At 41.9% G+C, this 24,709-nt stretch overlaps 1 protein-coding gene across 1 annotated transcript; it reads right to left on the reverse strand.

Annotated features, from left to right (window-relative positions):
* Positions 1-5: 5 nt before the first annotated feature.
* gmfg (glia maturation factor, gamma) lies at positions 6-6,785 on the reverse strand. Its single transcript, XM_036537194.1, has 8 exons — positions 6,724-6,785; positions 6,094-6,252; positions 4,402-4,498; positions 3,464-3,513; positions 2,950-2,999; positions 2,120-2,202; positions 594-667; positions 6-324 (listed from the first exon to the last, which is right to left on the reverse strand). Exons 2-8 carry the CDS (start codon positions 6,094-6,096, stop codon positions 253-255), a joined length of 429 nt encoding a protein of 142 aa, XP_036393087.1. The 5' UTR covers positions 6,097-6,252; positions 6,724-6,785; the 3' UTR covers positions 6-252.
* Between the last annotated feature and the right edge of the window lie 17,924 nt (positions 6,786-24,709).

The raw sequence follows: 24,709 nt of genomic DNA on the forward strand, positions 1-24,709 counted from the left end.
TGAAACATGCATTTCATTAGACATGGCTGTTGGAGTTGTGTAACAAAGCGCTTTATTGGTTGAAATCAGAAGATGGGGCGGGAAATAAACTTTCAGTTATACGTGTTTTGAGACTGCTCTTATGCCACGTTGCTCATTAGAATATGTTGAACTGTGTAGCAGTGCTGGGTAATAATTAAAAGTCCTTATAGTTGCATTTTCAGTGCACAAATGTATCACAGTTTCCGAAAAAAGGTCACTCCAGCCACGTCTTTAGCGGAAGAAGGCCAGTTTCTCCTTCAGCCATTCCTCTGACAAGTCGTCTGCGTTCCTGATCTCAAACACCTGCCAGGGACAGATACAGTTTCAGCATCACATTCAGGCAGTCTATTTTTATTAAAACATGCCTGGAATGGTTTTTTTTCATGCAAGTACATGCACCGCTGTATGGAACAGTGATGTATTACCTACTTAATGTAGGGTAACTCCGTTTAGGACGGGCTAAATGGTTCCTGTCATCATTACTTATTGATGGGCATGCTGTAGCAGACACACTTCTCCAGGGTGGGCTGTCTACGGCTCACCGCATGAGAGCTAAAGGCCGAGCGCTCTACCTTGGTGAGTTCAGCCGCCTGGACCAGCCGGTTCTTGCTGCCGGCATACATCATCTGCTGCTCTGGCTTGCACCCTGCACATTCAGAGAAGACTGCATTTAAAGATCAAACACAATGAGGTTTTCTTTTAATTGATACGTTGGCGATATGAGTCAAAAGTTTTTCTTGAGGATTTTGCAATTAAGGGGAGATGGAAGATAAAGGAGTTTAGGATTTTGGTAATTAGACCCTAAGCTGTGTTTTTTGATCACTGAACTGCAAAAATCATAACTGCTCACGTGCTCACACACAAAGAATCAGTTTTTGCTATGAACTTTGGTTCCCTAAAGTGTCTTGTCAGGTGCTGAAGCAAGTGTTGTGTATGACACCAGCAAGTGAAGGGTTACAACTCAGACCTGTCAATCACTATGAGGAAAGCTATATTCTGCATCCATATCATAGTTCTGCTGATGGTTGCCTGTATGAATACTCATGAGAAGACAGGCTTGGAAGGCATTTTGGTTCTGAATGATTGGATGTTGCAAAATGATTTCCATAATGATTTGAATCAGAATAAAACCAGAAACAGCAGAGAGCATTCGTCACTATGGAAACTACATATTTTACATTTTCCTTCCAGCCTGGGCAAAGGTCTTCAAGTTCAGGTTAAGTTTGATTTCAGTGATGAAACAAAGAAGAAAGAAACTTCAAAGAAGTTCAAGAAGTTCAAGAGTGCAAGGACAAAATTTTCACTGCAAAATGAAAAGAGGCTGACATCTTGGTTGCCACTGATGAACCGTCTTTTGTAGCAGCATTGCTGCTCATGAATATTCATAAGCCCTTGTCCTCACTAGGTCATTTCAGGTTCAGCCTGAGAGAAACAGAACTGGCCAATGTAAAGCAAAAAGATGCAAATGTAAAGCATAAAGAAGCTGTTGTTTGAGTTACTTCACATATCATTGTACACCCAGAGAGCCAGTAACAATGCTATAGTCTCCTACCAGCCCTGAGCTGTCAGAAAATTAATAAAAAAGTTTCTTTTTGACACTTTACATCAATACTGACCTATAAATGTTACAGTAATACTTGTGTTTTTATCTTTTCTCCTGCTATGAGGAGGGAATAAAAATCAATATTTACTTGATTCATTATAGTTCCCCTTTTCACCAGAATAAGATGCTCCTTGTGTTCAAAAGTTGTGGTTTCTATCTCATTTCGAGCATCTGCATTTGCGGATGAAGATATCATCTGAACCACAAGCTGAGATGAGCGTTCTTAGATGGGGCGGCAGTGTAGCATAGTGGTAAAGGAGCGGGTACTCGTAGCCGAAAGGTTGCTAGTTCAATTCCCTGTTTGGGCACTGCTGCTGTACCTTTCGGCTAGGCACTTAACCCACAATTGCCTCAGTAAATATCCAGCTGTATAAATGGATAACACGTGAAACTGTAACCTGTGTAAGTCACTCTGGATAAGAGCGTCTGCTAAATGACAATAGTGTAATGTAATGTATAGCCTACTGGTCAATTCAAGAGGATCACAGCACTTACCGACAGGACTGGAGAAGATGAAGCACAGAGGGTAGGATACTCTTCCGTCTGCATGGCTGTACTTGTAGCTGTAGACGATGAACGTGAAGCACTGTCAAGGAACCATTTGGAAAGAAGGAGTCTTGCAGTTTAGATACTGGGCAGGTGCACAGTCTTAGCTACTCTTGGTTTGGTAGTTGCTGCCAGCTGTCTGTCAGCGCTTATGAACTCACTGATCTTGTTGACAGAAGAAAGCATTACCCAAAGAAAGGTTGCTGACACGGCACCTGGTGTTCCCCATTTGAAAATAAAGCTACTGAAACATTTAAGTACATAAAGCATTCATGTGTCGCCACTAACCTGTTCTGTGTCTGGTACGCATAACTACACTTTCACTGGCTATTATTTGTAAGTACTTCCTGACATTTCTCTGATTTTTAGCAGTTTCTAAGTAGTCTAAGTCGTTTCAAGCTATCATTTTTCCTTGCTGCATCCTGTACTGTCCAGCATCAAAATTTTTTATCTGAAGAGAATTGTTTTCTCAACACGGTGAATCTAACTGATTTGTATGTCTAAATCCGCAGTTTGGGAAGTAACTGGCACTTGCCCTTCAATGCAAGACAAGGTCACTTGACTTTTTCCCTGTATGGTAATAGTTGAGCTCTTTATACAGGCATTTTGTAAGGAAAACAAAGTCCCCCTTTTTATGGTCCCGGTCAAAGTGATTTAAAGAGATGTGGAGAGCCGGCTGGACTGTGGCCTTCTGAGTTCAGGACTTTGACAACCTAGTATCTGAACTCAACACTTATTGCAGTTCTGATGAAGACTGTTCACAGTGTAAGGGAGGATATCTTGGCTGCCGCTCTGGGAGTTCATTTTTCAGGTCATCCAGTGAGATGTCCTGAAATTTAAAGGGTAATATGAAGAACATATTTTACAATGGTATTTTTCAAAATAAACAGTATATGCCAAATCTCAAAAAATATTCATTATTACATCACATTACATCTGCTAAGCAGATGCTCCTTTCCAGAGCATTGTTTTTACATGCTATGCATTTGTAGAGTGTATTCATGATATTACCCATATGAATGTGACAAAACCAAATTCATACAAAAATACCAGGGGTATTCAAGGTGACCAACCAAATGTTTAAATCAGATATTTAAACTGACTTACCGCTCTCAGGAATTAAAGGTTCAGTCCTAAAACTTACATACCTGCCTTTATCTTTTTGCTTTGAAATTTAAATCACAACAATGGAAATATTTTTTTTGTACTTGATTTAATGATGAACTTGGCTGATGCACCATGTTAGAGTAAACAACAGGGAAAGCAAGACATAAGAAGACATAAGGCGCTTACTTCATATTCTTCTTCCAGGATCACAAGCTGTTTATCCTTGTCAATTTTCACTAAAATTACAAAGGACAAATGCATTCATTTTGTTACACAGTGAGGGGCTCTGACTCAGTTTACTCAGAGCTCATAGAGATGGCTTGGATAAAGCTGTAATTAATCTTTTCATTATTGAGGTTGTATAAACTGTTACTTATTACTTTTGTCATTTCTATACCATAATGTGATCTCTGATTTGTTTTTTTCATATCAACAAAGATTTTTAGGAACGGTTGCATCCCCAATCCTGATCTAAAGCACAGTAAAGCTCTGAAGAAGGACTTACACTAAACATGTTCTTCAACCCTCTATTACAGCAAGTACAATTATTTTTGACCTTATTATAGATGGGCTGCAGAGCTAATCACTGCTAAACACTAATTTTACTGTTTTAAAACGACTGTCTTAGTGCTGTTTTTCATCTTGCTTTTCATTCAGTGCGTTTCTTGCCATTCTGAACCGAATGTATCTTCTTACTGGTTTTGTTCATCCTGTGATATGTGCTTTACGTCTTTTCTATCCTTCAATGATGCCTGTGTGAGCTGCTCTGGATGAAAATGTCAAATAAATAAATAATTGACCATGCCATGAAAAAAATTATACTGAAACGATTCCATCCCTGTCATTTGTTCATAAGGAGTTTAACATTTTTCATAATATTAGCATATTAGCAATATTATCATAATATTATTATAAGTGAGTTCTATCTGAATCAATGATGTGGACATAGAAGCTATTTACTTTACGTGGCAATCTGTGGAAGTAGTTTGATAATGATAAAGGCTGCAGAGGATGGTGAAGCTTGGGTCTGCGGAGCCACAATACCAGCTTTGACTGGAATACTGATTGTTTCTTTCAGTGAGGGAGCAATGAGTCAGAGAGATTCTGTGGCACGGAATACTCACTCAGGATAGCGGCGTTGTTGGTCTCTTTGCGGAAACGGAACTTTTTCAGTTTCTCTTTCAGACTCTCGTCCACATCGCACACCACCAGGGAGTCAGACTGGAAAAAAGGAAGGAAGAGGTGCTGACTTTCGTAGAAGAAGGGGAGATTGTGGACATTTGTTAGAGTAACTGGGGTTTAAGTAGCTTTCCCCTGGGAAAAACAGGTGCTGTCACCTGGTATAACCTCTCCAAGTGGTACTCCAAACCTACATCTCAGGTGCTGTTGCAGCTGTGGAAGTCCACAGTTTTCAACTACACACCAAGTTCTTGAGCCATTTTCCTATTGAACAAGCAATACCAGCATAATTTTTTTCAAAGGGTGAGGTTCTTTTAGGTTTCTCTAAACACAAGTTCCAAATAAGTACAGTGTATTTACGTATGATGAAATTTGTATTACAAAGTGTGAAAGCGTGGTTTCTGCATTTCTGCCCCTTAAAATAAAGGCAAACTGTGGCCGCTTTGCAGATTGGCAGGCTACAGATTTCATTGCATAATGATTAATAATTGCATGCTTATTTTTAATCTGCACCTTACATCACTCACATTTTATGTTGCACAATATTTACCAAAGCAATTCATGTGAAGTGACTTGTGCAAGAGCACAACAGCAGTGTCCCACCCAAGATTCAAATGTGAAAATCCCTGAAGTCTAATCCATTTTATCTGATAAGTCACACCCCCATCTATACCTGCTTGTAAAGCCTAGATAATCATGGTAGTCACTCATGTTAATCACATCCTGTTTAAAGTATGGAATCATTTGAATGTGAACTGCTTTTTCAAAGGTGAATGTACAAACTTATTACTCTAGGGTAAGGTAATGCTATAATGCTATGCATGTTTTAAAACATGAAAAAGTTAATATGTCATAAGTATTAAAACATAAACAATCAAGAAATCCATGCAAGTTTATGTGTATAAAAGGGAAGTATATTTATCATAATTGTTACTTTGCATATTTATCTTTTTAATAATGGTTAGTTAAACACCTGACAATGCCACCGATCGCAAAGTTGGTAGGTGTTCTAAATAATAAATTAACTGAAAATAATCTATTAAACATTATTTTATGTATACAGGGAAATGATGCGTGACTCACAATGCTATTTGTGCTTCCGGTGGAGGAGAGTCAAGCATTTGGATTCATGTCATAATGTAAAACACCTGTCTCCAGTTCACGATGGCTGAGGCTACACGCTCAACAAGAAACTCACAACTGCTGCATCCCTCCAACACTTGACAGAGCCCACTTCTCCTTTTCGGCAGAAGGAAAATAGAGCTGGTCTTCGACTTGTTTCTCTCAGTGATAGAGCAAAGCCCCAGAGAAGTCTGCTGCGGGTGCAGGCGAGCTTTAGTGCACCCTGCCTGAACAGTTTTGCAACGCATTATAAACTCTTAAAGGGCTCTTAAAGTGACAGATTGAGGCCAGGGTGTGGGGTCTGCGGCACTCGGCTTACACTTGACGCCAATGAGCCAGGCCGCTGCCTCCGCAAGATGGCACGGGGGGGATGGGCACCAAGGTAGGCAGTAGGGGGCACGCGTGCCGATCACCTCCTCTACCAGGGGTTACCTCGCGTCGGGTAGAAAATCGATCCGAGGTGTTTTGCAAGGGAAGACGTTCAACGTACAAGCAAACAAAAGGGGTTGCCTTACCATTCTGTGAGAGAGGTGTGTGCGTCCCTTGCCTGGTACCGAGCGGCGGCTTGTTGTTGCAGCGGTTCACCTTCTGACAGAGCTCTTGTGACAGGATGCTGACAGGGTCCCTTCAGTTCCTCCTCGAATGCAGGCGCTGCCGAAAGGGGGAGGTCCAACCTCCGCGGCAGGAAATAAAACATAACGTACTTCTCTGCACATGAAAGGCGCTGGGCTAGAAACACACCACTTCCTGAATTCAGGAACTGACATACTGTCACTTTACTTGGCTGACATTTACACAAGATAGTTTAAGACAGTTATTATGGTGAAAATATGCCTGTAGTAATAAACAAGAATTTGTCTTTTTATATCTGACACCATAGGAGAGAAAACCAGCAGGCCGTCCTCTCTAGACTGGTGCTTGACTAGCAGGTGTTCATACAGGTGCATTTTACAGAGAAATATAATTTATGTATTGTGTTGGCAGAGCATACCCCATACCTATACAGCTTTACAAATATTAAAATCTGTTCCATTGTAAACTCATTCGAACATAGGCTACGTAATTTGAATACAATTTCATATGGCCCCTGAATAAACACACAGACTTGGACTTTTTCCCTTTCTTCTTTACCCTCCCCTTCTTACCTTACAGTTACACGGACGACACAGGCGCTTGTCGCTCATGGGCGTTCCTGGCTTGTGATTACTAGGTTACAGAACTAATCAAAATGTTGCATCATTTGTTTCAGCAACGTGTGTCACGCTGCCTTCACTCCCATTGGTAGTCGCCGTGTCGCATCGCTCAGTATTTGCATCAAATAGACCTCTAGTCTATTTTAGCCCCGCCTAGTTGGCTTTGCAACGGCCTTTTGTCTCTTGTCGTTGTAAATCGCCAGCTCTCATTGAAAATGTTGCATGGCAGCCGGTCACTTTGTTTCCCTCCTGTGTTGTCCATGTGACTGTAGGGTAAGGGTAAGATTTGTTTTGCATGCCAGCATACCCTGAGTGGGCAGAGTTTGCACTTGTGTGTCTACCAATTGTGTGTTTGACCGAATGCAAACACCCCCCACGGTATGCCAGCAGGCATGAAAAGCACATCCTCTGTTTCCTGTCACATTACATCATCAATAAAGCTCCGGGCACCAAACAACACTTCTTACTATTGGTCTCTCCCTGTACTCAGCCAATTACCACATCTCTTCATGATAGCCAAGAACTGCTGGTGAGTGAGCTGGTTGGTGCAGGCAGCCATGAGGGATTGTGGGATTTAACATTTTACCAATGTGACTGTGTCATACAGTTCTACAACACACTTCTTGTTTGTTGTGTTTTATAAAATATCATTCACAAAATGGGTACGTAGCTCTGAGGAGTACAGTCTGCTGACATCTTTCTGTCTGCAGCATGCTGATGTTCGGAGCTGTGACCTTGCTTATCCTGGGACTGTGAATCACTTAAATACATCATATATACATCAAGTGGGGAGCAGCATAATAGCCGTGCCTTTGGACAGTGCAATGTCACCAGTCTCACCTTGTGGAGAGACATGTCTACCTGATTATGAGCCTTGGACTTTAAATGGTGTGCTCATGTCACTGCAAAGTACAGCAGGAGACAAGACATCTTGGACTTTGAAAGTTTTTTAAAATTTGAGAATTTAATGTCACACATAAAGTGGGTGCTGGAAAACTGGATGGTAAGACGAGAAAACACAGGACCAAGTCACACAAAAGAGCATAGGGGACAGTGGGTAGGATTACCTTGGAATACTGCTTGCGTGATTTGTGTGAGGTCACGTCAACCAAATTGTATAGTGCAGCTTCATTTTGATATGAATTATTTGAATAGCAGACCTATCTTTGCAAGTCTGCTGACTGATGGAGACTAAATACTTAGCATGTATGAATGACATTTCTGTATGCTTAAAGCATTTTATATTAAGATCATACAGTACCAGCCAGATTGCAATTCATTGTTGACTGCATTCAGTCTAGTCTCAGTTCAGTAAAGTCTGACCAGTGTAACTCAAGATATTCACCATCATACACTGAACAGGTTATTTCATGTGACTTAAATTGCCATATTTTAACAGCTTTCTTTCAATCTGATCACTTAATAAATAAATACCAGCAGCCAGCTTGTTGATAGTTATAATGTTAACAATTTCAACAAGAACAATTACAATGTAATTCCACAAGATCCTCTTGATGGGGTTGCCTGACTTAAAATAAGAAAAAAAAGAAACCAATACATACATACGGATGCCATGAGCGAACAGGTGAACAAATAGAAAGTAATCGATCTGCCGGGCTTACTCCTGGCATGGAAAAACAGTTTTGCAAAATACAAAAAGCTCTTTCTTCTTCAAGGCCATCTTTCTATTTCTGACCTCATCGACGCTGACTACAGTTCCAGAATTCTCCCTTCACACAGCGACAGGACTCATAAATAGACAATCCGATCCATCCTCGCTAATACGCCCACAGTTACTTGTAATGATTTTATTCGTCATTAATTTTGTTAATGTATGACATGAAAAACAAATACATGCAGTTGTGTCACTGCACAAATAAGCGCCACTTCCTCAGTGAGAACAAGATAATATTTCAACTTTATTTTAAGCATTCAGTGTAAAGGTTTTAAAAGAACTTTCTCTTTGCAAATGCACTTTGAACATCACTTATCTCAGCTGTCATGATGTTTGTGAGAGGTGTTTGAAAGGCCATTTTTCTGGCTCATAGTACAGAGTCTGCTCTTGTGAAAGCTGAAAATGATAGAAGCACTTCTGTCCTGTGATTGATGTATGTTTTTGTACTCGTCGTTTTGGAATGAAACACCCAGCGGGGATGCGCCCTCATTCAGCTCATATCTATCAGACAAATTGCAGTTTGGCAGTTCAAAGAGGTTTCCTCTGGTCTTTCTACGGTGAAATATGGAGTCCCATATGGTTCTGTTCTTGGGCCTCTGCCTTTCTTCCTGAACATATTACCCCTTGGAAAAGTTATTTGGAAACATGTCAGTTTCCACTACTATGCAGATAATTATGCAGCTATATGCTACATGCTGGTACATGCAGCATATACCGTATGATTTAACTTTATAACTAATAATGTTTTGTAATGACAAAAGGAAACTGGATGACTATCAATTTTTTGCCACTTAACTCTTACAAGAATTTGTTGCTTCTTGGTCCCCGGAAAGGTCCAACAGATTTGTGTTAGATTTGATAGTGGATTGCCTTTCATTTATTCAGAGGACAGAGATTTAAGTTTCTGTAATACACCTTTACTCTCCAGAAAACTGTAACCTTTTTCATCTTATGAATACTGTATGATCCCCCCATCTCTCAAACACAGCAAAAATGAAAACTGGATTATTTCAATGCCTTTCTGTCTTGTAGCTAAAACTGTATGTTGATGTTGTTGTCCATCATGCAATTAGGCCATACAAAACAAAAGGCATTTTATTGTTGGCTCCCCATTAAATATTGAACAAACTTAAAATTTCTGATCCTTATTAATAAATCTCTGAATGGGCGGCTTCAATCACACCTGAAAAAACTTGTTGGTCCATACACGCTAACAATTTTTGAACCAAAACCATATTAAGTTGCCGTATTTGCTATGGGTCAGTGTTGGCGCACACCTACATGTGTTAGTTATCAAATTCACTACGCACCTTAAGAAACACCTTATTTGCCTATAAAAAACAGACATCATGATCTGTTAGATTGCGAGACTCACAACTTCTGTATTAATCGAAGGTTGAGCTGCCATTTGTAGATCTGGAATAATGTAGGTACTGACACGGATGTGGGATTTCAACAGAACTCGGCAGCTGGGGGCATGTAGGAGAAGATGAACAAAAGAAAACTGGACTGGTGCAGTAAGTCGTTGATAATAGGAGTATCTCTGTCCACTGACCATGATAGTTTGAACACATCTTACTGCTTTTAACACCGTCACTCTAGACTTCATCTCCTTATCTAAAGGTTTGATTCAAAAAGCAATTTCAAGAGTCTTTAACACTTCTGACAAAAGTTACAGAATACTCAAGAAGGTACTGAAACGTATGCAACCCTGTCTTAGCAGACACTGAACCTGCATCCTTTGCAATCACGCAGGACAATGAGCATCCTTTGCAATCACACAGGACAATGGGACTAGCTCTCTGTGCAGCATATCCAAGTCTCCCATATTTACATTTACATTTACATTTACATTTATTTATTTAGCAGACGCTTTTATCCAAAGCGACTTACAAAAGTGCATACAGTAGGTACAGCGACAGTACGGGGACAGGATGTGTACAGTTCCACAATGAGACAGTTCTCAGCTGAGAGCAAGGTCGGTTTGAGGACGCAGTACTATCAGATTTTTACAATTACAGCCTAAAGGGCAACTAGTACGATATACTTTCGAACGGCAAACTTCAACAACTTCAAAACGGCACAATGAGCGTCAGGGTTAAGGCGGCAACAAGAGACAAAATTTAAAAGCACAATTTAAAAAGCACAGCAATTTTTAAAAAGCACAGCAATTTACAGCACTGATGGGCGGGGGAGGGGGGGCAGCAATTGTGTGCTGGGTCAGTCCAGGTAGAGTCTGAAGAGGTGCGTCTTCAGGCCCCGTCTGAAGGACTGGGGTGAAGGAGCTGTCCGTAGCGAGACCGGGAGTTCGTTCCACCACTGGGGAGCGATGTAGGCGAAACGCCGATGTCTGGCAGAACGAGCACCTCCTGCCTTGACCATGCAGGGAGCAAGGCGTCCAGTTGCTGCTGAGCGTAGGGGTCGGGCTGGTGTGTAGGGCTGGATGAGTTCTTGGAGGTAGGCAGGGGCTGTCCTGTTGACTGCAGAGAAGGCGAGGGTCAGGGTCTTGAATCTGATCCTGGCAGCGACAGGAAGCCAGTGGAGGGATTTCAGCAGGGGAGTAACATGGGAGAATTTGGGGAGGTTGAAGATCAGTCGGGCAGCTGCATTCTGGATGAGCTGGAGAGGGTGGGTGGTGCATGCTGGGAGGCCTGCAAGGAGAGCGTTGCAGTAGTCCAGTCGAGGGAGAACTGTGGCCTGGATAAGGAGCTGCGTCGCGTATGTGGTTAGGAACGGGCGAATCCTCCTGATGTTGTGGAGGAGGAATCGGCAGGTCCGTGACGTGCGAGCAATGTACTCCTTGAAGTCCAGGTTGCTGTCGAGGGTGATGCCCAAGCTCTTTGCTGTCCGAGAGGATGGTATTGTGGTGCCATCGAAGGTGATGGAAAGGTCATGCAGGGGGGAAGGGCCGGCTGGGATAAAGAGGAGATCCGTTTTACTGAGGTTCAGCTTCAGGTGGTGGGATGTCATCCATTTGGAGATGTCAGCCAGGCATGCAGAGATTCTTTCGTTGACCTGGGGGGTAGAGGGAGGGAAAGAGAAAAAGAGTTGGATGTCGTCAGCATAGCAGTGATAGGAGAAACCATGCGATTTGATAACTGAGCCAAGAGAGTTAATATAAATTGAGAAGAGTAGGGGTCCCAGTACTGAACCCTGTGGGACTCCTGTAGTGAGGGGGGTGGGTGCAGAGGTGGAGCCTTTCCAGTAGATCTGGGAAGATCTACCAGTCAGGTAGGACATGAACCAGGAGAGGGCAGTTCCAGAGATGCCCATCTCAGACAGCTTTGATAATAGTGTCTGGTGGTTGACTGTATCGAAAGCAGCAGAGAGGTCGAGGAGGATGAGGACAGATGACGAGCCGGAGGCTCTAGCCGTGTGGAGAGCCTCTGTCACAGCCAGGAGTGCAGTTTCTGTTGAGTGTCCAGCTCTGAATCCTGACTGATGGGGGTCTAGGAGGTTGTTCCTGAGAAGAAAAGGGGAGAGTTGGTTAAGTACTGCACGTTCCAAGGTTTTAGATAGAAATGAGAGAAGAGATACCGGTCGGTAGTTTGTAACATCGGATGGGTCGGTAGATGGTTTCTTGAGGAGCGGTGTGACCAGAGCTTTCTTGAAGTCTGTGGGGACAGTGCCAGAGGTTAGTGAGGAGTTGATAAATGAGGAAAGAAATGGGGCGATCTCACCAGATATGGATTGGAGCAGGGTAGAGGGGATGGGGTCCAGAGGGCAGGTTGTGGCGTGGTGGTCTGTGATGAGTTGTAGTACTTCCAAGTCTTTGAGCGGCATGAAGGAAGACAGCTGGTTGATGGAGTTGCCCGTGGTGGTCAAGAATGTTGTTGAGGGAGAGAAGGAGTCCCGGATGCTGGTCACCTTTTCCTCGAAGTAGACCCTGAAATCATTGGCAGAGAGGTGGGAGGGGGAGGGAGGAGGAGGGGGGGTGAGGAGGGTGGAGAAGGTGGAGAAAAGTTTTCGTGGGTTAGTTATATTGGCATTGATTTTGGATTGGAAGAAAGAGGACTTAGCTGATGTTGTTGCGGTGGTAAATGCTGTTAGCAGAGAGTGATAGGCAGCCAGGTCCACAGAGGATCTGGATTTCCTCCACTTCCTCTCAGCAGCTCGCAGCGCAGTCCTGTCGGAGCGGAGGGAGTCGGTCAGCCATGGGCATGAGGGTGATGGTCGCGATGGTCTGGAAACAGTAGGGCAGAGAGCATCCAAAGATTGAGACAGACATGTGTTGAGGACTGATGTAGCAGACTCAGCAGGCATGATGGAGAAGGAGGGAAGGGGAGGGAGGGAAGAGAGAACAGTGAAGTGATAATCAAGCATTTATCTTCACTCTCCACGGAAGACTCATGCAAACTTCGAGCTTCCACTATGTTAACAAAGGTGACAAAAATACCTGGGCCATTGCTAAATAAAGGATGATTTATTTACCTCTTCACTTTATTTGCATTTTTTTTTTTTTGGAATCGTTTGTCAGAAATGGCGAGACAGGATTCTGAAGCATGAAAAATGTTTCAACCGGAAACAGTCTGCATATAATTCATTTTAAACCTGCCTGCTCTTCACTGGGCACAGGAAATTGATGTTTTCATTAGGAGAGGTGTACAGATAACACAGGGGTTGCAAACTGGGCAAATCATCTTGCCCATGTCTATGAGGAGGAGATACTCCTGTTTAATGATGCCTATCTGCCCTCTTTTGAGAAGACCGTACACATGGCTGCCCAGAGACCTGCAGCGTGACTTGCAACGGACTTGTAGCTGCCGCTTATCACTTGTGCCGAGAGCCGTTTCCTAGGGAACCGCGTCTTGCCTTCCTCAGGATCTGACCTTGAAATTTATGCATCAAAACAAAGTTAAAAATATTTCCGCCACTACCTATTTTAAGATATCCTACTGACAGTGCAAATGTAAGCACCAGAGAGCTGCCAGCTTCCAGGAGGAGAGCAATGGTTGTGGAAATGGGACCAACAACAACCAGAGCCAACAATAGCAACAATGCAATATGCAGAAGTGCATAAAAATACAATATTAAAGAAGTAAATAATTTCCTGAATCATTTCAATCATTTCAGTTTTTATCATACACAATTATACACATAATGTGCACATTTTACTCTGAGGTAATATGTCTTAATAGGGGTTTATACATCAATGACAAATCAATCAGTGTTTTTCCCCTCATATTACAAGGTGGCACTATTCTCATTGATTTAACACTGCACAGTGACATAGCCATTTTTAAACGCACTGTAAGTCATTCCACAAGACTGGCCATTGTTTATGTCTGAAGTATACATGTGCTGGAACAAAATGTTCAAGAATATTTGCTGAGAGATTTTATGTGAGACAAAGTTTGTGCCTGTATCCTATGTGGAAAGTGGAAGGTCTGGGTTTGCACCAAAACACCAATTAACTACATCACAGCAATTTTCCAAGGAAGAAATGTAAAGTTTTCCCACCAAAATCTGGGGCCAAACAGATTATGAAATTTTTGGAAATGTCTGTTCAATTTACACAGTATAATTTACCTTATTGCCTACATTAATTCATAAATCTTCTGACCAAGGTACGGAACTTAAAATGGGAGCAGTTTTAATATTCCCTAAACATTCCCTCAGAAGGCATTGTTCCATATTCGGAAACATACTTGAACACAGGTGTGCGATATATTGCACTATTCTATTCAAATGCATCACTTGCCCAAAATGAATGTGCTGTCAAGTATAATTACTTTTCTGTGAGAGGAATATTTCTAATGTTGTCTTGTCTGCATTATCTGTTTGTAGCAGAGAGCTTAGGTGTCTCTTCTGAAGCCTGTTCATGCACCTGATATTATTGTATTACACTATATATTACCATCCATAATTTGCAAATGGGTGTAGAGAGGCTTGGTACACACAGAATCTGAGAACACACAGGAGTGTGTTCATAAACCCACTGTCAGCTCTTCTGGCATGATTCGATCCTGCCATTACCACTGAGGCAGACAAAGCTGTTCAAAACAGACCACGTTCATTCATTTGCATGGACTAGTTTTTGGCTGACTCATGACACATAAGCCTAGAGAAATACCAGGTCCACATGCTTGTGGTAAGCTCAAAGAACAACCTGTGTTTTGCGGCACAAATCCAACAGGGGGTCTCGAGGACAGTGTTGCTGAGATCTGTCTGGGGCAAAAATATGCATCACAACACATCAGCAGCTTACCACCAGATGTAAGCCAGCAATATTTCCTGAAAATACAGTGCTGGCCAGTCATTTTAACTTCAATGTGTAGAAACACAGTCCAGGCCAATCAAATGACTTCATATATGACATTCTGCCCCTACATGCATCAGTAAGTGTAATCACAATCTAAACTGTAATTACTCTGCAATTATTCTATACACTTTTGGATACCACAGCCCACAATCATTTATGCATGATTGCTTGCTCTTTTCCTGGCCAGACATATTCACATTATAGAACTGTGGGTTACTAACTAAGAATTGAAAATGGTCTTTTTTCAGCGTCGGAGTCTTCCATTCATCTAATCAACACGTTAATGTTAATTTTTTTCTTACCAAATGACAATCAAACTAATCATCTACCAATCAAAAAACTTGCTTTCCAGCACCCATCGCCCATAACTCAAATCTATCTTAACCCCTCCCAAGCCTAACACCTCCTCAGTCAACAGTTTTCGTTGTACGTCAATCATATAGGTATTAGCCAATAACAACCCCGAAAGGAGAATTCGGGTCCGCCCACTCGCCACACTCCGCCTAGACGCCATTACGTATTGTGTCTGTTTGCGTCTCCTACGTCAGGTCTCAATCGGAGTTGATTTTTTTTTAAGCTTTCTCCCTGTCTGTTTTTTTGTGTTTTAATAATTGCTTTTTTGTGGATTTATTTTGCATGTATAGTTGTAATAATCGAAAAAGCAAGAATAATATACATAATAATCCGAATGCACGAAACTGGCTGAGCACTAACAAAAAAAAAATACCTTCGTTGAAAGGAAGCGATATCCATAAAATACTGTATAAACAAATCAACGGGGGAAACCACAGAAAGCACACACGCAGCCTGGAAAAAAAATGACGGAGGAACTTTGAACCGCGAGGAGCGTGAAAAATCATCCAACACTACAGTGGGAAGGAGGTCATAGCTACCCCACCAGCAACAGTATCGCGAAAGAAAAAAAAAAGTATTCAATACCGAGAGACCCGTTGAATCCCTCCCATCCACTGGAGAAGCAACAAGAAGCAGAGAAGGCCTACAAAGCAGTAAGACCCCGTAGCCAGCAGTTCACTGCAACTGTCTGGATTTGCAAGCCACGACGCCACACCAGGTTTGTTCGTTGTTTTCCCAGCTAGCCAGCAGCTCCTTTCCGTGCCTCTGCCAAGACATCTTTGCAAACTAGTGTTTGCTTGCTTGTTGCTGATGTGAACGTAGCAAAGCAGCAACACCTCATATAACTAAGCTAAAGATGGTGTTGATAGCTATCTGTCTAGATACTGTTTACAGTGTGGAAAAAAGATAGGTAGCTAGCTAACCTTAGCTGTAGTAGCAAAGTATCTAACGTTATTTTGGCTAGCTAAGAATCTAGTTAGCCTTATGCCTGACTAATTTGCGAGCTAATTAGCTGTTAATTGCTAACATGCTGGACAGCTGTAGTTACAGTCGAATGGTTCCAAGGGAGCTAACATAACAGCTAGCCTGGTTGCTGTGCGTGATTTTTTGGGAATGATAAGCGTGCATGGATGTAGCCAGTTAATGGGGAGCTAGCTAGCTGCTAATGGGGATGGCTACCAGGCTGTATTCTAGGGACGGTACTGGTTTGGGTAGCTAGGAAACGTAAACTAGTGCTACACGCAGTTACTGAACTAGCTAGCTGCAAAGTAGCTGATCGTATCTCATGTTTCTCCCTCAACACATTTTGATGAGTTTTCATGTTTGTCCACGGAGCTGTCCTTACACCATTGCCAGATAGGTAGCTAGCTGATTTAGCTAAACGTTTTGCTGAGCGGAATGCTATCTAGCTCGCTGGCTAACGTTAGCTGGCTAAATCTCTGCTACACTTGTTTATTAGCTGGCTAATTTAGACAAGCAAATATTAGGTAGATGGCTAAACAAATTTAGATGGTGTTGTAACACAATGCTAGTATAGCATGCTATATTCAGCAAACGTTAACTGGATGAGGGAAGATCCATATCAAACCACTGCCTAACATTAGTTAAGCAGGCAAAGGGAGCTTGGGAAAGGAAAACGGCACACAAATGTGGGGAAAAAAACTGTCGCCGGTTACATGGAACCGTCGTGAAAGACTTCACATAACTACAAGTTTATTTCAACTCTGTGTACGTTTGGTGCAATTGTTATTGGCAATTAGCTACCTTGTTGCACATTGTTGAAAGTAAAATGACAGCAGCAGACCTAGCTAGCTGGCTACCTAGCAGTTTAGCCATCAGTTAGCTTGGTATTAGGCAAGCCCGTTGCGCTGCATAGTTAAAAAAGGGAGGGGTGGTCAGAAATATTTTGCACCGAGATCTTTGAAAAGCCTTTTTTTACAGTAGGGGAATACGGTGCCATAAATCGAATTTCTGTGTGGTCAGTCCGTTCTGCAATCACGCCAACGCATCAAAAGCACAGCCGAAACTGCTAATTATCAAAGGCAAGCTAATGTCATCTACATTTTATTTTATCAAAATTTCCAGTTTTCGGTTGGAGATGAGCTAACGTAAGAACGTCGTACTGGAATATTGTCACGTTGGCTGTGTGGCAGAGAGATTTACAGATAGGCTATATGATGTTGGAATCCAGCTCTAATGTACTTAATATTTGGCCTGAACGAAATGCATATCCATACAAATGCAATTTTTATTTCATTTGATTAAGGTTTGCGTCCAAAGCCAGGGGGATACTGCAGTACTGCACACCTACACGAGTCCATAGTCTGCACCAAATAGTGCACTAATGGTTATGTCAAGTTCTTTGTGTTTTAAGTGTTGATTTCCTTCGTACTCATATTGTTCACGTTTAAGCATCCACTTAGAAACAGTAGTATGCTTATTTGGAATTGTGTCCAAACTGTGATTCATTATATATATTTCAGTATATTAAGAAGATGGCAAGTTTCGACAAATCTTTCAGCTGGTTAGTCTGGGAATGTGAAAAACGTCCTTTGTACTTGTGTTATCAGTTTTCTCTTTAGTTTTTGTGCCATGTTGAACCAAGGAGCATGAATTCAGTCTAACCCTTATTTTTGTAATTTTGCCGAATATAAGGAATTATGGTAAATGTTCAGCACCTGTGTTGTCATGGAACCATCTGCAATCAGTGAAACCTGAAAAAGGCTGAATGTATGGTTGAATCTGGTGCCTTGCAGGGTCTGCTTTAGCTAGTAATGTACAACAGAAGTTCTCTTTTTCCTTTGAAGATGTCTTTTTTTGGGCTAAGGATGTTGTAAAAGGTTTCTAATTCCCATTTTGCAGTGCTAAGGGATGTCAGTTCATTGCAGCGATCAGTGAAATGACAGGACTGTGCTGAGGCACAGTTCCACAGCTGCAGTACCTGTGACCATTGACTGCCACACTGATTTTCTCCCACTAACATGCAGCGTGTCTCGTCTTTGCCGTTTAATGAGAAGAAACCTCTATTCTGTATCTTTCTGGATTGTATACGACTGAGCTCCTGATTACAGTAGATGGGCAGCAGGCCTGCAAAACAGCACAAGTGTTTTCCCCTTTCAGCTGTTGTCTCAGGGCATTTATCTGTTTATCTAATATTTCTTTGCACAGTTGCTCTCTGGAAGTACCTACCATTTCAAGGCACATTGCTGATTTGTGAAGCTCCTGTCAGTTGGGGTGTTATTAAAAAATTTGGCTGTTTTATATTTTATATTCACACAAAATACCATTGCATTACCGAACGCGTTTCTAGGCCCTCTCGAGGGAGTTGTGAGCACAGATTCATACTGCAGTGATGACACTGTGTCCGTGGGCCTCATTCGGCTAAACACAACCAAAACTGCACTGTCTGTGCAAGGTGTTGAATGCCCATTGGCATTCTGTCAGTCATTTCTCAATGAGTAGTTGACCCTGGAAATGTTCTCACCTTCTGAGGGTTGTTATCCCCAGCATTGCTTCCTGGTGACTTTTTTTTTTTAGTCAGAAAAAGACTGATGAAGGATGAAAGAATGGAGTGCATAGGCTAAATTTTCTTTGGTCTCTATACACTCAGAGCCGAGACTTACACATTGAGGTGTTCTCACTCACTTGAGGACTTTTACACACATCACTGTGGGTTAAAATTTCAAAATAAATATTATGTTGTCTGCATTTTTGATGGTGACAAACAGAAGTGTGATCTCCTTGGTATTCAGTATGACTAGATCACTTATTACAGTAGAAATGATAGGTATTTTCCAGGAGGATCCTAATTGCATCTTCCATTGAATCAGAAATCTGTCGTGCTTATCATCAATATTATAAAGCTTGTTCTGAAAAGGAAGTGGGGTTTTTTTTTTTCCCAAAAACTGCGTATTAAAGTTTTTTTCAAATTTTGTTGACGGAGTAGGCTCATATTTTGGATTTTGACAAATTTTTGGCTCCAATTCGGAAAAACGGTGCTGCTGCGGAGTTCACTCCTGAAACACCCAAATGGAAAAGAAGCGTGACGTGATCTCTAGGACAGATCGTATGACACATTGAACCCTGTCTGCACCGTGTTAGCTAACAACTTGTAGATATGATTTAGCAATAGCTCGCTGGACACACTTCCTGTAACAATACACTTTAGAAAAACATTTGTAATGTTTCCTGGATATGAGGGAAAAAAAAAACACTTGTTTTCCATGCCGTCCGCAGTGTGAGTTACAACTATGCTTGGGGAAATAAACCATAACAGATAATGCAACACTTCCTGGATGTAGCCAATCCCTCAAGGGACTTTGCAGAAACAAGGGATTCTTGGATTTTTCCAAAAGCAAACTGTCTGTTGGGGTTGGGAGGAATCAACAGTTTTTTGTGCTTCAAAACATTTCAGGATCACATCGGACAGTCAAATTTTGGTAATTGTATGTGGTGGTGGCTCCCAAGGATTGAATATGTCACAGAACTTGGATGTTAAAATTCTGTATGTTTTACTCACTTTTATTTAATTTTTATTTAATTTTTTACTTTATTTTAAGTTTTTGTGCATTTTGGAAGATTGCCGCCTGATTCAGGTGACTACTTCATCAAGCCAGCATAACTGATATGCATGTTGCCTTTAACCTTGTATAACAATATTAAGCAAGTACTACCTCACCGGTTGGTTTCTTTGAAAACCTTCAGTTACAGAGCTGAAATCAATAGTATATGTTACGTAAGGAATGCATGAAGGAAATGCTTGTTCAGTTTTGTTATTGAAACTTAATGACAGAGTGCAGTGAGGTTAGCTTCAGTCTGAGCTCATACCTGGATTTTAGATGTGTCGTAAGTGTTAGCAAACCATTGCAGTGCAGCCCACTAACCTCACAGCACAGCGAGGTGGGTCTGGACACCACTGCACAGTTTGGGCAGAAACATAGTCTCCGCTAAACAGAAGCAGCCTTGACCATTGAGGTTACTATTTCCATTTGTGGCAAGGTCTCCAAAGTAAATGTTACACATTACGGAGAAACACTGGGATATAATTGTCAGTGAGCGCTTGATGTGTCCCAGTGATGTGCTTCTCTACATCCTGTGTTGCTGTTTTCATAGCAGATGTTTCGCCCTTTCCTTATTGCACTCAGCTCACTGTTCCTGCTTTTTTCATGGAGTCTCGCTAGAGAGACCTTGATTTAACACTAGAAAGTGCTAGCTAACGTGATGATATGCATGTTGTGACATCACAACAACAATAAATGCCATGCTGTGTGTGTGAACGTGTCAATCCTTTATATGCTGGAGGTGGATTTCTTAGTTGGTGCTGTAAAAAGTTGTTAGTTTTTAAGCTGGCAATGCTGTGCCTGTAAGACTTCGTAGTAGGGAGGTGGTCTTTATTAAATAAGCTCATCTTGACAGTTAAGGTTATGTTTTTATATACTAGTACATTTCTTCACTAATCAATTTGTTTTACTTCTAAGACTGATGCGGCATAAAATGTTATAGCACCTGTTAGTTGCTGTCAGTAACAGACGGTAAACTATTGGTTACACAGATTTGTCTGTAATTTTTTGCTATATGTTGACAAAACCTACAAAAACAATTTTTATACTTCAGGTGGTACATTTTAACTACATCCAGGGTATCCATTTACTGAGAACCACCCATCATTTACTAAATTTTAGCAGCTTGAAAGGAACAAGGATGTCCGTAATTTGGATATTCCCAGTCTGTCATGTATTATTACAAAGATCACTGTTCCATGCAGTGTAACCTCCAATGGATTTAACATACAGTTCCAAGTTTGTCTGATGTAGCTTGCTGTGGTCCAGACTCCACTGGTCTAGTGGCCTGTTCTTCCTTTGCCTTTCCCTGCTTCCTGCTTTCCTCTGCAAACCACCTGTCCCTCACATTTTGGCTCACTCTTCCTTTCGAAGGGCCAGGTTCAGGATGGCTGACGCGTCAAACTAAAAATATACAGAACTGCTCCTTGTAGAGTCACTGAACTGATTGGTATTGACGATTAAATGGGAGGCAGTAGGGGAAAAGTAAGTATCTAAAAATGAAATCCTGTAACATTTTCTGTTTTATTTATTTATAATGGTTTTCATTTGTTCAGATGTTATTCAGCATTTAAAATATTCATCTTCCATTTGTATCAGCGAGTTTTTTTGCAAGGCAGCAAATTAAACTTTCAAAACAACTCATGTGATCCAGCAAGATACCAAGCAAAGTGGCGATTGGGGATTTCAGTTGTTTACACCTACATGCTAGTGTTGCAGTTGTCAGAGTGGAAGCTGGCATGAAAACTACTAAAACATTGAAACCGAAGGAGAGAAAGTGGTTATGCCGCTGTTCCTCTAGCTGACCTCTCGTTTGTTTTGTAATTTATTACTGCTACCACACTCAAATTCTAGGTAATTCTACCTCTGAACTCTCACTTAAATTCACATTTTAGTGTAGCAGGACAGCAGGAGCTTTGTGCATAACCGGTTGAAATTTGTGCTAGTTCTAGTTGTCAGAAATTAAGGGTCTACTGTTGGGTCAACAGCTAAATTTGTGAAACTGTATCGTGTGTCTCAAGCTCAGTTTTCTAGATTCCATAGTTGCAGTGCACGAGAACAGCTGTGCTAATTGGCACCACCACTGAACTGTGTAGTTAATTTAGTAGGTGTTTGCATTCTCGAGTGGCTGGGGAAACATCATTCATTATAAACCAGCTCTGAAATAATGAAATCCATTTGCAGTCTCTCATGACTTGTACAAAACATATTGTATCTTCATACCATACCAGTTACTATCAGTTTATACCAGCCACTATCAGTTTTTCTGACCTATTTAATTAGCATATTACAAGCAGGCAAGTTGTGCTTTTAATGCTCAAGTGTTCTATGCTGAGTACTCACCTATAATATACCATTAACCTAAAGTAATGCTGTGTTTTCTTGTGAAAGTTTTAAAATTGCGTCTGTTGTTGGATTGCATTTTAAGCTGCGTGTATTAGATACTTTAAGTAAAATTTCTATTAAATTTTTATTTTGGATTCAAACTTCTGACTGCTCTCATTTTCTTAGCATGTGTTTCAGCGGGTACAGTACGTCTGTATTTAAAAACTTCAATGCTGCTTGAATTTGATGTTCAATAACCTGTACACATGCATTGGGAATGTTTTCCTTGTAGTCTTCTGTCTCAGTGTCTCAAAGGATCGTGAGTTTATCTGAATTTCTGTGAGGCAGCCAGGCATAAATGTTCAAAATACCACACCTCTGGCCTGCAAAGCTGTCTGCAGACTGAGGCTCCGGTGCCACTCACGGCACTGGCATTTCGTGTGCGTTGTTTTAATCTCCGTAAGGTCGTCTGATCGTTTACGTAATTGGCGACCCTGCCGTTAACAGATGTGCGAGGTGAACCTGCAATGCCGGGACGGTTAATAATCTAATTGTGGGAAGTGCTGGTGTTGGCAGTAAGGCGTTCTACTTTCACTACGCTACGAAGGAGATTATCTCAGCGCAGCATTATAAGATAAGCTGACCTGAATAAAGGAGATTGATTCAGCCCGCTGTAATACGGGGCCGTGTCTTTAGGGGAAATGCTACACCAGGGCCTCTGATGATATCTCGTGTTTTCGCAGGATAACATCACGTCGATCCGTGCCTGTAAACTAACGCGTCGGTCAGAAGGGGGGGGGGGGGGGGGCAGCAAGACTCATGCACTCCCTGAATGTGATATGCTGCGTGGATATTAAAGTAGCGATTGGCCCACTGAATTGTGCATAGTCACGCCTATGTGATCAATGAGGATGCATTAGAGATGCGTATTTACGATACTGGGAGAAGTTGTGACATGTGGTAGAGTAGTCTTCCCTTTCACATGTTTTGTGGTCTGCAGCGTACAATAGTTTTTGCATATATTCAGCTTTCTCATCATGGAAAGAAAGTAATAAAATAGGTTTATGGTTGGTGCACTTTGTTACGCAGTTCAAATTAAAAAATAAATTCCATGTCTTGCATCTGACACCTTGTAAGTTGATCTTTTTTTCTCTAAAGCTTTTCCTTGTTTTCAAGATGTCAACCTGTTGGTCATTGTATGCAAGGCTGGCTAATGTTTTTCCCTCTTTGCAGTGCCAATGCTGCATACAACATACGGCGCTGTGCACCTTTTAAGTACCAAAAACTTCCTTTAATGCACCCTTCACTCCTTCTAGGAGCTCTCCGAAACTCGCTTGGTGGTCTGCATCTTCATTTCTGAAATGGCTGCTGCAGATTAACTTCATGTTCCGTTAATTTCAGCATTCCTGCATCCTCTGACTGTGTGGTTGCAGCCGTTTATCCAGCTGAAGATGCTTCACAGCTGAACGGCTCTTCAGTTCCCCTTCTCAGCTGCAGTGCAGTTGATCACAAACTCTTGCAGTGCCGGCCGATGCTCTGTGATTTATTCCTGCGCTTACTGTGTAGAAATGTACAGTCAAATATGTTTTGATCTGTGTTTGTATAATTTAGCTAAGGGCCATAGACAGTGGAATATGAAAAACATGAACTGCACATATTTTGCCCCATATTTTGCCCATTAATTTGCCATTCTGCTTTTAAGAATCAACTGCATGGAAGAATCAAGTCAAGTCCTTGGGAACTGATGTGATTCTTACTAACCAAATTCACTCTAAGTGTGTGGTGACCTCATGTCTAGTTGCTAGATGCTGTGTCATACATCATGCTGTTGTATTTTTAGGAAAAAGCTCAAACGGGTGATGATTTTAGCTTAGCTAAGGATGCTACAGTATTAGTATATTGGCTTTTTTGTTGGTCTGTAAATTCAAATGATATCTGTGGACATATTTCTGGGGCAAGAAGCGCTATTTCTACACCTAAAGTTAGCTTTCTTTTATAGGAGTCAAAGCATTCTCTCTTGAAATGTGTAGTTGTTGACACATTCAGTGCCTTAGCCATACAGTATTCATTCACAGTCTAGTACAACCTTCATACAAGCTGACGGATGGTGACACGCCAAAGGCTAATTACTTTATAATTACCATCATCATTCCCTTCCCAGGTCTTACTCACTGTCAGGCTCTGGGAAAGCAGAGAGAGGCTGTTGCAACCCTGCTCTGGGCCAGTCCTTTTATTCCCAAGACTCACCAACATGTGGCTGCTCCCCGGCCTCCTTTCCCTCTGTTACGACTGCATTCAGTTCTCTCGGGTTAGCCCGGCACAGAAAGCGTCTCGGCTAACGGGACCCACGGCGCCTGGCGATGTGTCACATGACCAGCGCCGGCCTCGTGCCCCCGCCGCGCTCGTGGACGCGGCCGCGGCAGCACGCCGGGCTCCGTCGTCACGTCTCCTTCGGGCCTGGGATTTGTTTCACGAATGCGCGCTGCACCCGGCGAGACGTCCTTTTTGAGCGCACATGGGAAAGATTCCAGCACCAAAATGAGCAATTCCCAGTGTAGCGTTTTATATACAGCCCGCCTGCATTCGGGAGACAGCAGACCAGAGGGAACCTTGTGTGGTGAGGGTAGACCTCGTATAAAACTTACAACTTGCTTTTAATAATTTCCTCTGCTGGATAGAACACGCCACTGCCAGGCTTTTAAATCTGATAATTGTAGGCTTTCATACTGTGATGGTACTTTACAGTCTGGTTTGTTGGGCTGT

Source organism: Megalops cyprinoides, chromosome 9 (assembly GCF_013368585.1).
Source record: "Megalops cyprinoides isolate fMegCyp1 chromosome 9, fMegCyp1.pri, whole genome shotgun sequence".
Taxonomy (NCBI): domain Eukaryota; kingdom Metazoa; phylum Chordata; class Actinopteri; order Elopiformes; family Megalopidae; genus Megalops; species Megalops cyprinoides.